General features: G+C 44.4%; 1 protein-coding gene across 1 annotated transcript in view; it reads left to right on the top strand.

Moving 5' to 3' along the window:
- PHIP (PHIP subunit of CUL4-Ring ligase complex) overlaps positions 1-18,478 on the top strand; it is a 165,373-nt gene that overhangs the window by 55,566 nt on the left and 91,329 nt on the right. The window contains exons 12-16 of the mRNA XM_075202675.1: positions 5,943-5,983; positions 6,239-6,337; positions 6,708-6,855; positions 7,609-7,743; positions 11,293-11,421. Of these exons, the coding sequence (XP_075058776.1) occupies positions 5,943-5,983; positions 6,239-6,337; positions 6,708-6,855; positions 7,609-7,743; positions 11,293-11,421 (552 nt within the window). The remainder of the gene's footprint in view (positions 1-5,942; positions 5,984-6,238; positions 6,338-6,707; positions 6,856-7,608; positions 7,744-11,292; positions 11,422-18,478) is intronic.

The raw sequence follows: 18,478 nt of genomic DNA, 5'->3' as shown, positions 1-18,478 counted from the left end.
TAGTTCGGATTAGCTTACTTTTTTTCCATTTTCTCCCTGACTGATAGCCGCATCTCCAGAAGCTAAGATGCGGCTGTCAATCACCACTACCCCTGTACTTGCCGACTGTTGGCTCTGATGTGAGGTGTCCACATCGGCGGACCAGTGCAGCGGTTTCCCCTCTTTTTGGCCTGCAGATTTTAATATATATATATATATATGTATATGTGTGTGTATATATATATATATAGTGTGTGTGTGTATATATTTTTTGATTGACTTCTGCAGATCATAGGCTTACTAGCCGGGGGTGACAGGCACAGTTGGCCAATGTTTACAGCTCGCAGCATGGGAGAGGGGGATCGGTGGTGCCGTGTAGGTGCCTCTTTTGCCAGCGCCCCTCTCCCAACGATCTTATGCCCTCCTAGGAGCCGGGCACAGTCGCCGCAGGCTGTGTCCGTCCTCCTGTGCTCACAGCAACTAAGCTGCACACACTGCGTGAGGAGGGATGGCAGCAGGTAAGTGAAACCCTCTCCCAGCACAGTGCTGAGAGAGGGAGGTTGAAAAATCAGTTTGTCCCTGAGCAGTCTGCTTCTTACTATAAGCAGTCATTTAAATAAAAATAAAAAACCAGTTCTATTTTTAGCTCAGGAGACTGGGTCAGGCTAGGGTCACTAACATAGTGAGCCCTGCTGCTAGGCACTGGATTGGTTGAGGTGGTTGTCCTGTTGGACACTTGTCAATCCAGTGCTGGGCCCTGGGGGAGTGGTGTTTCCTCTATTACACTTCCTCCATGGTGGTCTCTCACTACTTTGTTTATTCTGGTGTCTGCACACAGGACAGAAAAGGGGATAAGCTGGAGCTATAACAATGGCTGAGTCCTGTCAGGTAAAGGGTTGGGGGTTGTTATTTTCAAAAGTATGTCTTTTTTTTTTTTTTCTACCATGGGAGCTTATTGGCTGTGTTGCAGGCTCACTTTCTGTTCAGTTTTGTGTGCTGCTTCATATTTATTTTGTGTTTTGTTAACACTGTCTATTACAACTGTTTTTAGTGTGTTTTGTTCCATCTGTTAACATGTCAGGGGAAAATCCATGCGTGGTAAGGCTGGTGTTACATCTATGTTGTGTTTCACCTGAGCTGTATGTCACATTAGGTTACCATTTAGTCAGTCAGAAGCGCAGGCTCTGTGCGCAGTCTGCCGGCTATCGGAGAGCATACACAGTGATGCAGCAGCTGTTGGTTCAGATACGACAGAACCTGCCTAGGCTCGGTCTCTCTCCAATACGGTGACTGAACTTGCTCCGTTGGTGCGGTCACAGGCTGTGGCTGCAGCATCCTCTGAATCTGCTTCTTCTGTAGCGACAGACGTGGGTTCTAGGTCGCTAAGTCAGGGTTTGATTGTTTCTACCCCGGTGGAGTCTGTAAAACTAGCTTGGGTACAGGATCTTGCATCCTCTGTACAGGGTTTGGTTTCGGTTTCTACCTCTTCAGAAATGATTCATTCTGCAGCACCGTCTTCCTTATGTAAGCGTAAGAGGGTGTCTGCACCTCTTCGGGAACATGAGTCAGATTCTGACTGTGGTTCCCAGGAGGAGGGTGAATTAGCAGTGTATTCAGATATGGAGGCTCCTTTTGTTGGTGGAGGAGGTTCTTTCTGATCGTCAGAGTGTGGAAGAATTAATTCAAGCTGTGCGTTAGGTACTTGATTTTCCTGAGAAAAAGGTTCCTGACTCTGCAGAGGCTTCTCTTTTTGCTCGCTGGAAAAATATATCTTTCTCTTTCCCGGCTTCTTCCCAGGTGGAAGATCTGTTGTCAGAGCCTTGGGCTTTCCCAGATACGAAGTTCCAAGTGTCTCGGCGACTGCAGTCGGGTTATCCTTTTCCTCCTGAATTTACTGCTTAAATGGGAGACGCTTCCACGCGTGGATGCTGCTGTTTCAAGGTTAGCCAAGTTAACTACTATTACTCTTCCTAACACAGCCTCTCTTAAGGATGTGACAGACCGTAAACTAGAGGCCATCCTTAAGTCCATTTTTATGGTAGCAGGTGCCTCTTGAGGCCTGCTTAAGCATCTGTGTGGGTTAACAAGCCTGTAAAACGCTGGTCAGAACAGCTGTTCTGAAGGGTTGTGGGCAGACTATGGATGCGGAACTGAGGGGCACATATTTCTGCCTCTGCAGCTCTGCTCATCGCACTCTCTGGCTTAAGTCCTGGGATGCTGATGTAGAGTCTAAAAAGGCTATTAAAACAATACCTTTTTGTAGGAGTGTTTTGTTTGGTCCTCAGCTTGACTCCATTATCGGTCAAGCTACAGGAGAAAAGAGCACTTTTCTCCCTGTTATGGCTCCCAAACAAAGTGTGTCCATATTCCGTTCCTTTCGGTCCTCAGAAAGGTTTCAGGGTCAATATTCCTCAGGCCAATCTTCTAGAAGCCAGTCATCCATCCCCAGAGGTGGTTTGCAGCAGTGGTGCCAGGCCTGGTCTACTCGACGTCTAGCCGGGATACCTGCAGATAAGCAGTCCGCCTGAAGGGCATTTTGCTTCTCCGCTGTCGCCAGTGGTAGGAGCCTGTCTTCTCTTGTTCAGAGATCGGTGGTTTGTCAGGTTCTTCACCACAGGTCTTCCCACTTGTCCACCAAAACGACTGGCTTTACGAGAAGAAATTCAATCCCTCCTTTCTTCCGAAGTGATTATTCTGGTGCCGTTCTCTCAGAGGTTTGGGTTTTAATTCTAAACTTTTTCTCGTGCCAAAACCAGAGGGCTCATTCAGACCAATTCTGAAATCTTTGAACACCCAAGGTCAGAGTGCCCAGGTTCAGGATGGAGTCTTTGCGCTCGGTCATTCAGGTGGCTATAGACATCAAAGATGCCTATCTCCATGTGTCTATCTGAAAGGGTCATCAGTCCCTTTTGAGGTTTGCGGCTCAATCAGAGCATTTCCAATTCCAGGCTTTCTTTTTTTTGTCTTGCCATGGCCCCGCATATCTTTGCCAAGACGATGGCGTTCATGGCTCCTCTGCTAAGGTCCAAGGGAATTATAATCATCCCTTACCTAGACAATCTTTTTTTAAAAACAGATTCTCCAAAGGTGCAGTCGCATATCCAAGTTATAATCCACACCCTGTAGAGTCTCAACTGTTGGATTCTCAACTTCAAGAAGTCCAATCATCTCAGCGGATGATCTTTTTGGGTCTTTTATTCGACACCCGACTACGACGGGTGTTCTTGCCACAGGATAGTGAGATCTCTGTTGGCGGCAAGGAGCCCTTCCATACATTTTGCATTGAGAGTTCTGGGTGAGATGTTATCGACTTTCGAGGAAATGCTGTTTGCTCAGTTTCATGCATGTCAATTTCCAGATGGAACTTCTGTTGCAATGGAACAAATCCCATCTGAATCTGCCAGGCCAGGTATTCCGCCTGTCTCCGCAGACGCGTCAAGTCGTTATTTTTGGAGGGTACACAAACAGAATCTCGCCAGGGGACGCAATTTCTCAATTTGAAATTGGACTTTGATCACTACTGATGCCAGCCTTCGAGGTTGGGGGGCTGTTGGTCTTCACGCTCGGTTTCAGGGTCTTTGGACTCAGAAGGAATCCAGGTTTCCAATCAATGTTTTGGAACTGCAAGCAGTGTTTCATGCTCTTATGAGTGCGCAACACTTGCTGCAGGGAAAGCCAGTGAAGATTTAGTCAGACAATGCCACAGCAGTAGCATACCTCAATCATCAGGGCGGCACCAAGAATCCTTTGGCCATGCAGGAAAACACGCAAGACATTTCAGTGGGCTGTGGTTCACGTTCCGGCACTCATGGCCATCTTTATTCCCTGAATAGAAAATTGGGAAGATTTGCTAAGCAGGCAGACTCTGCACCCGGGAGAATGGTCCCTCAATCCGGAGGTGTTTCAGCAGTTCGTGAAACGGTGGGGTCAGCTGGATGTTGACATGGCATCCAGGATGAACCACATGGTTTCCCTCTTCTGTTCCTGCGCAAGAGATCCCAAGGCAGTTGAACGGCGTGGCTGTTGAAGCCATGGTCTTAACAGCTAAAGGTTTTTCTGATCGTGTGATGCACATCATACTCAGAAACCAGCCTCTGAAAAAATATATCATCGAGTCTGGAAAACATATATTGGCTGGTGTGAAAGAAGGGATAGCCTACTTCTTCTTTTCGATGGGCCAGGTTACTTAGGTTCTTGCAGGATTGGTTGGATGCAGGTTTGCATCTTAGTTCTCTTTAAAGGTCAGGTGTCAGCTCTTTCGGTCTTCTTTCAAAGAAAACTTGCTGTCATACCTGATGTACAAACGTTCATTCAGGGCATTCTCCATGTACAGCCTACATATGTTCCTCCTGTACCACCATGAAATTTAAATTTGGTGTTGAATGCTTTACAGCATCCGCCTTTTGAACCTATGAATACAGTGGATTTCAAATTTCTAACCTGGAAAACGATTTTCCGTTTGGCCATTCCTTCGGCACCCAGAGTTTCAGAGCTTGCGGCTTTATCTTGCAAGTCTACTCTTGTTTTTCATAGACAGGGCAGTTCTACGAACCTAGCCCTCTTTCTTTCTTAAGGTTGTGTCTAGATTTCATCTAGATCAGAACATTGTCATTTCGGCTCTTACTAATTCTACATCTTCAGATAACGATAATTCTATTCGTTATCTCGATGTTGTCCGAGCCTTGCGCATATATGTGAAAAGGTCTCAGAAGGTGCGCAAAACTGGGAATCTTTGATTCTCTATGATGCTCACAAAAGAGGCTGGCCAGCTTCTAATGTGACCATTGCTAGGTGTATTACGGCTGTTATCTGTCAGGCTTATATTGGAGAGCCTGTCCCAGATAATCTCCGGACGCACTCTACAGAGTCTGTAAGTGCTTCCTGTGCGGGCCGTCATGGTGCCTCCAGTGAACAGCTGTGTAAAGCAGCCACGTGGCCGTCTGCACACACATTCACTAGGTTTTACAAGTTTAATGTGTTTGCATCCAAGGATGCAAGTTTTGGAAGAAAGGTGCTTCGTACCATTTCTTGTGAGCGTTCCCTCCCGTAGGGCAGCTTTGGGATGTCCCCAATGTTCCCGGTGTCCCCCAAGGATGACATAGAAAATGGGATTTTTATACTTACGTAAAATCTGTTTCTCTTAGTCCATTGTGGGACACTGGGCGCCCACCCTTAATAACCAGACATGTAAAAAAGTAGGAGAATCCAGAGCGTTAAGAGAATGTTGTTGTGTGTTTCATTTTATTCTCTTATCCTGTTTTCTCTCTCTCTCCGCTTTCTGTGTGCTTGGTTAAACATAAACTGAGGCTGACAGGAAGTGGGCTATAGAGGGGGAGGAGCCAGGGCTTAGTTAAACAGAAGTTTAAAGTGCCAGTTCGCCCTGTCCCTACTCTATACCCCAATGTTCCCGGTGTCCCCAATGGACTAAGAGTAACGGGATTTTACGTAAGTATAAAAATTCCATTATTTTGCTATGTTGGCCAACTAAGTTGTACTGTTTGGTGTCCTTTACTAAACTGTTACTAGATCTCAGTTGATCTTGCAAGACGAAAAGAAAGTTGTGAAAGCTGATGACCGTGATTGGCACACGACTATGTGTAACACTAAAGAAGTTATGTTGACTGTTTAATAGACATTTATTGCCTTACACCTATATTTTCTTATATGTGCACTTGTCTCTCCATACGTGTGAGCAAATTTCCCAGATCTGATCATGCCAAACAATAGGATTGCTATGTAGAGTGTATGTAGAGTGCAACACTATCTAACTTTGATAAAGCTGATTTATGGAGACAATGTAAATGTATAGCTTATTTTCTCCTGCGCCGCTAAAATGATTCTAAAGTAGCGCATTAAAGAATTATTGTAAGGTTATAACCTTGAAATAAGGATTTTTAATTTTAAAATCAAATTGCTGCTTGACCAGAATGACCATTTCATTAATTGTCTTTTTTTATTTTTAGGATAAAGTGGACAGTATCCAGTTTTCAAACACTAGTAGTCGGTGAGTTGGTTACATGGAGCACTATTTCCATAAACATCAAAAATGTAAAAAAAAGTGAAGTTACAACTATAATTTGCTTGGTCCATTATGGGACCTGTTAACATACAACATTAATTAACGCTCAATGCTAGGTGTTACTCTTGTTGTGGTACATTTAGTATTGCTTAAAAAATTTCTGCCCCCTCTGTATGGAGATAAGTTTGCTTTAACTGTGAAGGTTTTTTTTATCTAAAAATTAATGTGTTAATTTTAAAGGTTTGTAAGTGGCAGCCGAGATGGGACCGCTCGCATTTGGCAATTCAAGAAAAGGGAGTGGAGGAGCATTCTACTAGACATGGCGACTCGTCCAACTTGGTAAGGTCTAGTATATGTTATTGCTCTGAAATTACAGCTCCCACACACATCGCAAACTGGTTTTCCAGCAAGACACATGCCACCAAATTGCTCACTGATCCTGTTTATTTAGCCATCATGCTTAAGAACTGAATCGCAATGCAGAAATGAGGTCTTGCACTCCTGGTTCAAATAATGTCACCTTTTGTATAGAAAATCTTGAGCCACATTTCTATCATAATGGATGCAATAAAATTACTACATTTTTGAGAGGCCGAATCTCCGGTATATCTAGAGCATGATCATATTTTGTTAACTGCAACATATTAGCATTGAATTGCAAAGTGTGAGATTTCCTTTCTGTTTCTTTATTGCTTTGTTCCTAACACAGCGCTCAAGGTGTGGAAGACAAGATAACTAAACTAAAAGTGACCATGGTGGCCTGGGACCGTCATGATACCTGTGTGATTACTGCAGTCAATAACATGACTTTAAAAGTCTGGGACTCATACACTGGACAGCTCATCCATATCCTTATGGTAATAAACAGAATCATTTGAGTTGTGTAATCGGTTATAGTTTAACAATACATGCGGTCACCAATAAAAACAGCAATGCTGGGTACACACTACAGGTTTTTTCAGTCGACTGTTGGATCAGTCAACTGATAAATGACTGTTCGGATCAATATCGCGTTAGTGTCTATACTTAAACGATGAACGATAGTCGTTTCAAAGTACTGATCATCGTTTCATTTAATTGTTCATCAGAACTATAAATCTTGTTCCAGTTCTGCACTGTGTATACACTCACGATCAGGATCTCCATAAGGGTTACATGTGTCATAATCTTTTCAGCCAACGGTTATGACCATTGAATAGCGCAGATCTGAGGGTAAATCTTTTATAACCTGTATAGTGTGTACGCATGAATAGGCAATGCCGATCATGACTTTTTCTTTTTTTTTAGTTGTAGGTACGATTGTTGTAGATAACACATTAGTGCGAAAATTCTGTAGTGTGTTCCCAGCCTAAGAATGAAAATTTGTGGTTTTTGTTGTTTTGTATTTCAATTTAAATGTAAACTGATGACAGATTTATAATGTAAAATTTGTATCTGGTTTAGGATGTTTTTTTCATAATGTGTGTTCTCCAGTACAGATTCAATATTGGAAAGTTATTTAATGGTAACAATAATTCTCAACAAAAGTATTCTTTTTTTGATATGATTTCCTTCTCTTTGACTCTTGGCATTTTAATGAAGTGTGTTTTTCTTTAAATGTATTTTCTCAGGGTCATGAGGATGAAGTTTTTGTGCTTGAATCTCATCCTTTTGATCCACGAGTTTTGTTTTCGGCGGGCCATGATGGATATGTCATAGTCTGGGATCTAGCACGAGGGGTCAAGATCCGTTCTTACTTCAACATGGTAAGTTAGTGCTTCTAACTTGGACAGCAAAACTCTTTATGCTTTTGTCTTATGGCGCAGGTGACTTGTTTCAGTCAGTCTATATTATACTGTAAAAGTAAACATTCTGAATGTGCCTTCTTGTATACATTATGCTGCAGTTTCTTTTTATGATACCATGCTCTCCACTGCCCTTGAAAAAGCGGCATCAGCCACCAAATACTATCTATGGCACTTCAAACCCTAACTGTCTAAACAAACTTGCCTCCTATGAAATTGCTTCAATTCCATCGGGCACCAGTGGAGAAAATCTCTCTCCGTCATGGATTTCACTTCAAATTTGTCCTGTCTTCTTATTATACTGCCTTGTCTGTTGCCAAGCAAATCTTTTTTAGATCCCCTAATCTCAACCCTGTCACCCTGTTGAGTCTTTGCCATCATCAGCCCACTTCACTGCCCTCGTCCACCATCCACCCCTTTTTCCCTCGCTGCTCATGAATTTGCCATCTAATTCAAAGTCAAAATTGCCACCATCTGTCTTGAACTCTCAACACATCCATCACCCCCAACGTGCACTCTCGTTCACTCACCTAGCCACCCTTATTCCTTTCTCTCCTTTACCTTCAGAATTCACTTCAAGCTGCTCATCCTCCCCTACAAAGCCCTCTCCACAACCTTCCCCTTCTTACATCTTTGGCCTTGTCATGATTTACACTTTGGCTTGTCCCCTCTGTTGTCTCTCTGTCCTACTCCTCTCCTCTGATTACCACATCTCACTCGCCCCTCCAGGACTTCTCCAGCACTACCTGCCCTGCCGATAAGACTTTTCCCTAACAGTCAGTCCTTCAACCACTCTCTCAAAACTCACCTTATTACTATCCTGCCCCCACCTGAGACTACCCCCTCTACACACACAAACTGCCACTCTTGTTCCATTTGCTCATATTGTATCTAGAATCCCTCTGCTCACACAAGCAGAGCCTTCTCTACCCTCTCTCATGTCTGTTCCTCCTTTGTCTACCTTTTTGTATGTACTTTTAAGTTTTTATTTTTAATTTGTATTTTTTATAACTTGTTTGGTGTTGCAGAATTTATGGCACCTTACAAATGATGGTGATTCTGCTCTCAGATTATCCCTATGTTAAAGTAGCTGGTGGAATCTGTTTTTCTTTCCTGGATCGGAGTGTTTGGCTCCTACATCTTTTAGATGTCATTTTATTTGCCTGGTCTTGATTTACTCTCCATTTTTTTTATTTGTATAGAAATATATTTTTGTGCAATTGAAAGGCACTTATATGAGTGATTTTTCTCATTCAGCCTATTTGGGGAACACTGCTTAATCATGGGGTATATGGGGGCACTGTGCTGGAGAAGTGTAGGCACTATTCAAACTGTAACTTGTTTGTATTCTGGCTCCTCCCCCTCTATCTTCCATCCATTTCTCCTCAGTTTCTTTTTGTGCCCATAGATTAGGGCACTGTTTGTTTTGAGCTGCTTGGGCAACGATTTAATACCATTTTTTGTTCAATTAACACGCAGAAGGAGTGTTCCTCTCTGAGTAGGGTACGTTATAGCGACCACCACAAACCCGATACCACTTACCCCAACAAGGATTACCCAACCATCCTACACACTTGTAAATCCGAACGTTTATTAAACTGATTTGCAAGAATTCCGATGAGATGATAACATGCCGGTAATTCTGGTAGAACCAGACTGACCGAGAAGTTTTTCAACAAGCTTCTTTGGTTGATGATTGTGTGGTTGAGGTCAGGTCTCTTTGAGATGGGTGGACGCTCAGAGATTGTCATCCTGTCCATGTTTAGGGCCAGGAAACCAGCTTCCTCTAAAGATTACACAGCTTGTTGAATTCTAAATAGTCTGGTATAAGAGAAGGGGGTTTACATTTCATCCTTTAACTAGGTTCATCACTTGTCCTACTTATGGGACAGCCTAGTGAACCAAGATTAGTCTTAAAGACATGGTTCTGGCCTACGTATCCTTTTCAGAGTAGTTTGGCTTCTGTACCAAAGGACCGGACATTTCTTCACAGTGTTCTTCACATCAAACTGCCCTGTGTTCCAAATGTACTCCGCGCATACAAACCTTGGTCCTTTCTGTATAACGAAAGTTCCAGTCTAGACTCTAGAAACTGTGACTCTTATTGCCTAATCTATAAAGTATCCTTATTCTTTGGCTATTGCTATAGAAGAATGGGGTGTCTAGGTTGCTCCTATGTCTTGCAGGTCTTTTTCACAACGATAGAGCTGTCCTGCGGACTAGCCCTTCTTACCTGCCATGGTGGTGTCAGATTTTCATCTGAACCAATCTTTAGTTTTTTTGGCTCTGGGAGAAGATCTAGCATCTAGAAGTGACAAATCTCAACCCACTGGCTGTGGTTAGAGCTTTTAGATGCAGGTAGACAGATTGTCATACAGAAACAAAGGTAAACAGCGCAAATAGGAGGTCTACACACCAGTTTTTTTAAATATGTATACACATATACTAATTGGTACTCATTTATAGAACAAGGAAACCGCTGTGGTTCAATAATGTTTATATTCAGACAATAATCAAGTTAAAACTGAAAAAATAAAAAATGAGTAATAAAATAAATACGTAAGAGACCGGCAAATTTTGAGTGTCATAAGCTGCAAATTGTTAAACTGTTTATACTTATCACACATACTGCGACATACGCTTATATAATAAAGGAGTAGTAGATATTGGTACCATTAATCATAAAAAGCTAGTCTTTTTTTCTCTCATTTAAGTATTGCATACTCTCATCTATCAGTATGCAGTTTGGTACTTTTATTACAAGCTTGTTAATAAAGATCACATCCTTACCTTACCAAATTCTACAGTGTCCTTGTTTTCAAGGACTCCAGATTTGGACGAAAAGTTTTGCGAGCATTTGTGTATAAGCATGCCCTTCTCTAACAGCAGCTTTGTAACGTCTACATGGTTAAGCAGTGTCCCCCCAAATAGGATGAATGAGAAGAGGATTTTTGTACTTGCTGTAAAGTCAATTTCTCTGAATCCATTTGGGGTGCACAGCATTTCCAATGCTTGTTTTTGCTCGGTTTTCATATTGAGTAGTATTCTCCAGTTATTTCAGGCCACTCCTGAGGAGATAAGGGTGGAGGTGTGTAGAAGGGATAGTTAGAATTCAAACAAGTTTACTGTGTGGATAGTGCTTACTACTCAAGCACAATGCTCTTTATACCCAGTGGTTACCAGTGTCCACCAAAAAGATTAAAAGAAATGGATTTTACTGTTAAAAGTAGTTTGTTTTTTAACAGCAGCAGATTGTTTGTATAAATTCAGCATTGTGTTCATCATATTTATTATTCTTTAATAATTATAAAAGTGCCAACATACTACGCAGGGCTGTACATTGAAGATCGTAATACAAACCTATAGGCCTAGAATATTTGACTTCATTATGCAACCTGTTGTTGTTGCCAAGTAGCTTTATACATTAATAAATTGTGGTTTCTAATTGTATATATTCCTTGGTTTTTCGATGGCTTGGTAATTTCAAGATAAACTGGTTAACTTTTACAGATTGAAGGACAAGGGCATGGAGCAGTTTTTGACTGTAAGTGTTCTCCTGATGGGCAGCACTTTGCTTGCACAGACTCGCATGGTCATCTGCTGATTTTTGGCTTTGGTTCAAGTAGCAAGTATGACAAGGTAAGTTGCTAATACTTTGTGGAACAGTTGCTAGTGAAGGTCCAGTAAACCTAAAATTAAAATGCTTTAATTGAATTGCCGTCTTCTAAAAATTTCCATTTACTCCCCCCATGGGTTTGCAGTGCTTGAATATGACTATGCTGGAGAAGCCTAGCTTCTCAACTTCTAGTGAGAGTATCTGATGTTCTTGCTTATGCTGACAGCCTTCACTGACCGCTTCTCTTCCATTTAATGACCACAGGGGTGGTGGTTGCTCCTCTTTTCATATTTTATTTTATTTTATTTTTTTTTTTTTTTTTTAACTCAAATTTTTATTCAAACAACCCGGGTGACAGCCAGCATACAAGGAGATAGCAGAGACATAGTACATGGTTAGTAATTGCTGTTCGTAGCAACATGTGGCACAAAACTGGAAAACTGTATTAACACAGACAATATCCTTATTATAAAGGGCAGTGGATGGAAGTGGGCGGGAGGGAGGGGGGGGGGGTGTCGTCAGTGCTAGTAAGATAATACAGGTCGGTGTCTCAGACCTCAGAAGAAGAAACTTTATCTGAAGGAATATTTTGAACAGGGGTATCTGGTATGAACGAGTCAACCTACAGGAGGGGTAGTATTTGGGGACATCAGTGGTGTAACCAAGGGACCCAGATTTGGTAAAACTTATCGTCTTTATCCCGGAAGTGAAAAGTGATTTTTTTTTTCCATGCTAGCAATGAACCAGATATAGGACTTTAGAGAAGAGACGCGGGGTGGCGCTGCGCTTTTTCAGGATTTGGCTACCATGCATCTAGCGGCCGCCAAAACGTGTGAAGCCAATTTTGCGGAGGGGACACCAGCATCTTGTATAGGGTAGCAAAGGTGGAAGGACCAAGGATCCTTCTGGATATGGAATTGTAGAAAGGAGGAGAGGAGGGTAGCTACTTTATCCCAGAAGGAGGAGATGACAGGGCAAGACCACCAAATATGAAAGAAGGTACCTCTATGTCCGCATTCTCGCCAACAGGCCGGGGAGGTAGTTGGGTACATTTTAGCTAGTCTGTCAGGCGTAAGATACCATCTATAGAGAATCTTGTATGCATTCTCTTTAATTAGAGTGGAGATGGAACTAGAGGCTACATTCGATCTGATGGTCTCCCAACAGTCCTCTTCCGGGGGTGGTGGGGGGGACCCAAATCCCTCTCCCACTCTCACTCGTGGCTTCTCCCGGAGACCAGCAGTTTGTCCAGAAGTAAATTATAGATTGAGAAGATCATGCCTCTCCGAAGCGGTGAGGAGAGACAGAGGGTCTCAAAGGAGGATCTCAATGGAGGTGAGTTGCCCGACAGGAGAGAGGACGAAATGTCTGATTTGTAAGTATTGGTAGAATGGCGGGTTTAGTGTGGGAAATTTGGAGCGGAGAGCATTGAAGGTTATAAATCCTCCTTGATCTAGAAGGTTCCCCAGCGAATCTGATGCCCGCGGCTGTCCAAGGTAGGGAGAAGGACCGTAGTCCACCGGGGGTGAAGACAGGGTTATGCCATAAGGGCATGATGTTCAAAGAAATTGAGGGACCAGAGAGATGGCTTTTGCAGGTCTCCCAGTTCCGTGCGGCGAATAGTAGGGAACCGCTTAATCCGTGCAAGCCTATAGATTGTTTAGGTAGGCCCCAAATACTAGATAGGTTTGGTAGGGAGAGGTAAGTTGCCTCTATATCCGCCCATGCGTTGGGAGGCCGGAGGAGCAAAAGAGGTGACAGTGGAACTGAGATGGGCTGCCCAGTAATATGCTTTCAGGTCCGGAAAGCCCCTACCTCCGCATTTTGTATGTTTCTTAAGTTGGGTTAGTCGGACCCTGGGAGTCCTACCTCGCCAGACGAATTTAACGAAGTGTCGCTGCATAGCAATTAAATCCGAGATGGGAACCCTAACGGGGAGTGTCAGGAATAGATAAAGGAGTGGAGGGAGAATAGACATTTTAACGGTGATGATCCTGCCCAGCCACGAGATAATTAGGGTCTTCCAAGAGAGGATGTCAGAGTTTAGTTTGAGGAAGAGAGCCGGGTAATTCTCCTGATAGAGGGACTCATGGGTGGTGGTGATGTAGATCCCCAGGTATTTTAATTTTTTCTTTTGCCACCTAAAATGAAATTGGGAGGTGATGTCGTGGCAATCACGGGGAGGGAGGTTAAGTAAGAGTGCCTCAGATTTAGTGATATTAATTTTATAGCCAGAGAGGTCTCCATAGTGGGACATGATGGAAAATACGTTGGGCAGGGATATTCTTGGCTGCAGAAGGGTCAGAAGCACATCGTCGGCAAAAAGAGAAATCTTGCTCTCCAGGTCCCCCTTGTGCACCCCCCTCACATCTGGTGATGCTCTGATTGTGGCCGCCAAGGGTTCAATGACAAGGGCAAAAATAAGGGGGGGAAAGGGGACATCCCTGGCGTGTACCATTGTGGATCGTTATATAGTCTGAAGGAGAGCCATTGACCATAACCCTAGCAGAGGGAGAGGAGTATAAGGCTTGCACTCCCGCCAGGAAATCTCCAGTCAGGCCAAAATGCTGCAGTGTATGGGACATGAACTGCCAGGAGATCCTGTCGAAGGCTTTTTCGGCGTCTAGCGCTAAGACAATCGAGGGGGTTTTTCTAGCATTGAGTCTCTCCTGTCGGGCAAGGTATTCGGGGCAGTGGATCTATCCAGGGAGGGAGTAAGGACGCATTAAAATCTCCAGCGACTATCGGTTCCTCCCTGCGAACCCGAGATAGTAAAGGGCCTAAACGTTTAAAGAATTTATGCTGGTCTTGGTTAGGGGCGTAAATATTGACCAAGGTGCCTTCCTTGTCGCTATGTGTATCCTGTAGTTCAAAATTAAGATGGCGTGCAAATAGGATAGCCACCCCCCGCCTCTTCTGAGTATAGTCGCATGCATGGGAAGTGAGAGGAAAACGTTTGGACTTTAGTTCTAGTTGTAAATGCTTGACAAAGTGAGTTTCCTGAAGGAAAATTAGATCTTCTTTAAGGGCCTGCAGGGATGTGTAGAGTTTACCTCGTTTTTGGGGGGAGTTAAGTCCCTTTACGTTGTAGGATATAAGGCGAAGAGTCATGAGAAGGTTTGTGGTGGAGGATTAAAAGAGAGACACAGATGCTGGATGGCTTGGAGCATATGGTCTGCTGAGGTAGCGAAACGTGACGACCCGGGAGGGACAGGAACGGAAGGAGTGGTGAGGGATGGAGGAGGAAAGGCTAGGTGTGGTGCATAACACCCGCCTATGAAGCTGGTAGGGAAAAGGGAGCGATACTCTGGGTATCTGGGGACCAGCTGAGAGCAAGAAGCTCTGAGGGGGACGTGACTGGCCGGCATAGATCCGGTGACGTGAGGAAGGGGAGGAGACGCAGCATGTCTCCAATGGGCTCAGGGGGGGAGAGGGTACATGTCCAGAGCAGTTCTATGTGAGTTGAAAACAAAACAACAAGAATGCATAACAATGCATCTACTAAACATACCATTGGAGTTCCAATTTTCAAATATAACAATCAGAGATGAGACAAAGAGAGAGGTGCATGGCCTGAAGCAAAAATAGAAAACCATAAAATACTGAAAAATGCGATAAAGAAAAAAAACCAGAAGTAAAACATCAGCAAAAATAGAAACAAACAGGCCTGCATGTTGGTGAGACAGGAATAACGGAGAGGCCTGAAGAGGCAGCATACTTAAAGGGCCTCATTCTTGATGGACATCCTGTAGAAAGTAAAAGGAGAAAGAGAGAAACAACCAAACTATGACATCTAAACAATGCAACGGAAAACCAGAGCTATGGTAAGTCAACAGGACAGAGCGGGCCTGTTACATTTCTCCTATGCATGCCAATGGGGTAAGCCGGTGGGCTCCAGGAGTCTATAGGGACCTGCTATTATGTAGGGTTGCCTTCTCTGGTGAGGAGACAGATGGGCACGGCATTAAGAGTCAGGCCTGTGTGAGGATGACGGTCTTCCGGATGTGGACCATTCGCTTCTGGGAGCTCTTTGAGGCCGAGGGGTAGCTGAAGTAGTGCCTGATCCGGATGATTGCGAGGCGCCCGGGGTGGGCCCTGGGGCGATGCCCAGCCGCTGGAGAAGTGCCTGAGCATCAGGTAGGGATCTTGCTGAGATTTGGCGTTCTTCATGCCAGAGGAAGAGACGGAAGGGAAAGCCCCATCTGTATCGTATGTTGCGGGCTCTCAGGATCTGCGTAACTGGGGCCATCTCCCTGCGTCTGGCTCGAGGAACTGGCGAGAGGTCATGAATGATCTGCAGAGTGTGGCCTTCATACATGAGGTTGGACAGCTTTCTGGCGCCCCGTAGGATCATCTCCTTTGCCGTGAAGAAGTGGAGGCGCAGAATGACATTCCTGGGTTGGTTTTGATCGGGTAGTCTTGGCTTTAGTGCCCTATGGGCTCTGTCCAGTAGCAAATGTTCCTCCATGACCTCAGGGGCAAGCTGAGAGAAGAGCTTCTTAAGGTATAAGTCAAGTTGCGGAGGCTCGACTGACTCGGGTATGCCCTTGATACGTAGATTGTTCCGTCTGGCCCGGTTATCCATGTCCTCCTGGTGCTCCTGAATTGAGGTCAGATTGCTACGGATAAGTCGGATGTCTTCCTCCATTCCAGTCTGGGATGTCACCACCGTCTCCAATCTCTTCCACCTCGTCTGTACGATTCCCAATAGAGGACACTTCCGCTCGCAGTGAATGCAGAGCAGATTGTACCTCCGAGTGGACGGATGACTTGAGCTCCTTCATTTCTTTGATTTGGGTCATGAAGTCTCGCCTAGTGATAGGAGCCATGTCATCTTCCTCGTCAGAGTCAGACTCGGCGGAGGAGTGTGGAGAGTCCGTTTTCTCCGTATGGGAGGTGGGAGTCTTTTGCTTTGCTAAATACTGAGGTAGGCCTTTGGAGTGGGTCTTTTTGCCCTTAGGCATAGTGAAGCAGGGTATAATTAGAAGCAATAAGGTGCTCTGGACCTCCGCCTCAGGATAGAGTGAGAGAGTAAGATGCAGTAGACGAGCCCACGTAGATGGGGAGACTCAGAGAAACATTGAACAGTACATCGGCGTAGAAGAGGCTCCTCCCCCTGTCAGCATGTAGCGGGTGATTAGATAATTTAAAGCTTGCGGGGGCCAGGTGCCCGCGGCTCCTTTTAGGCAGTTAATAGAGCGTCCCCAGTGGAATCGAAAACGTAATGCAGTGGGAGTGAAGTTGCCACCAAAGGGGAACAAGGTTTTGCACAGGGGTAAGGAAAATGACTATGTTGATGAAGGCTGCAATATATGGAATCAGCCACCAGGTGGCAGTGTCTCCTCTGTCATTCTATAGTCCCCACTGAGTGAAGTTTCTGTTTGCTCTCTGCCTGTATTCCCATATAACTGAGTGCCCCAGGCTGCTGCTAAATGCAGAGATCACCAAACGAAAGTGCTCACCTGAGTTCGAGGCAGGTCCTCCTACAAGTGGGTCACAGCGTGAACCTCTCTGGATTAGGACCGCAGGGTTCCTAGGAGTCACAGAGGCTGATGGGAGGTCCAGCTGGCAGACAGGCAGCTCAGCGCTTAGATGGGCACAGAGAGTGGGGCACAGACGCGGCAGCTAGCCGGACCAGACACTCTGCCTGCGGGTGTGGGTAAGAGTAGATGTGGGGCTCCGCCTCCACCGCCCCCGCTGTGTCGACGAGCGGACAATTCCCTGACAGCTCCCCTCCTCAGCTGCCAGAGCTTGGTGGGATTCAGTGACCGGAAGTGTGGGCCCGGGCACTTCCGGTTTGGCGGTCGGGGAAAAACTCCTCTGCGAGGTTCTTCAGCTCCGGCGGGAGCACCGCACAGTTGTCTGAAGGTTGTCAGCCCCCAGGTGAGAGATTGATAGGCTCCAAGGGGGGGGGGTCCTTCCTGTCGGGCTTCCGCGGAGTGTGGCCTCGTGGGGATTAGGGTGAGTGACGGGTTCTCCGCTGCTGGGGACGGGCTAGTCAGATCCCCTGATGTTCCTGGGTTCAAATCAGATATACAGCTGGTGCTATCATGGACCAGTTTGGCCCAAAGCTTCCAAATTGGTGTTGGAATAGCAGAAGCTCCTGCAACCCACGTCCTCCAGAAATGGCCACCAAGCCACGCCCCTTTTCTTTTACTTTTTAAAGGAAAGATTCCATTGAATAACAGATGATTTCTAAGCATTTACTTTAGATTGTCATAAGTTATTTATTTTATATGTAACCCCATGAGGACGTTTGCTGTTTAGAAACCATCTTGACATGCTCCAGTTGGAGTTCACATTTACAGGTTCCTGATGTAAATATTATTCCAAATGTTATGTTTGGTATTGTGCCTGTTAAAATCTGATTTGAAAGCAGAAGATGACTGATGCTAGTTTGCTGAATCAACCATTGGAGTTCAGTTGCTGTTTAGTAGCTACAGTGAGCACAAAACCATATTGGCTACATTTGTTCCATTAGACGTGGTAGTCTATAGAGTAGCAAAACTGCATCAGCAAATATTCTGCTTTTATAAACAATTTGACATAAATGAATCCAGAAAACACATTTATAGTGAGCACAGCATTTTGTCTCAATGTGATGACCTATAGAAGTTTGTTGTCACTTGTCAGTTTCTTAAAACTTTTGTTTTATCTTTAATTTAGAGCACAATAAAGCAGATTCAATTCACTACCATTACTACGGTACCATGCACATTTTTACCATTAGTACTGTAATTTCCATGCTCCATTTTGGTTGCTGCAAGCAGAAATCTGCTTCATTTATTTCCCTAACTAAATTGTGTAGCACAGCTGCTGATAGTGACTAGGGAGATATTGCTGTCATATAGCATACACCAATATCAGCAGCTATTACATACTTATTTTTGTTTTCCCATAATGTTGTATTTTTGTCTTCAAAACTTTCTACATACTGGCTTTCTAGATAAAAGATTCTGCATATGTTTTCTGTTTGCTGTAGTTTTGTTTTACACGCTTTAACCGCTAGTTCCATTTATGTAATTGTGAAATGCCAAACACGTATGCCTCATATGCTATTATAATCTGTATCGAACTGTG

Source organism: Mixophyes fleayi, chromosome 3, assembly GCF_038048845.1.
Source record: "Mixophyes fleayi isolate aMixFle1 chromosome 3, aMixFle1.hap1, whole genome shotgun sequence".
NCBI classification, from domain to species: domain Eukaryota; kingdom Metazoa; phylum Chordata; class Amphibia; order Anura; family Limnodynastidae; genus Mixophyes; species Mixophyes fleayi.
This window is presented reverse-complemented; position numbering and strand designations above follow the sequence as displayed.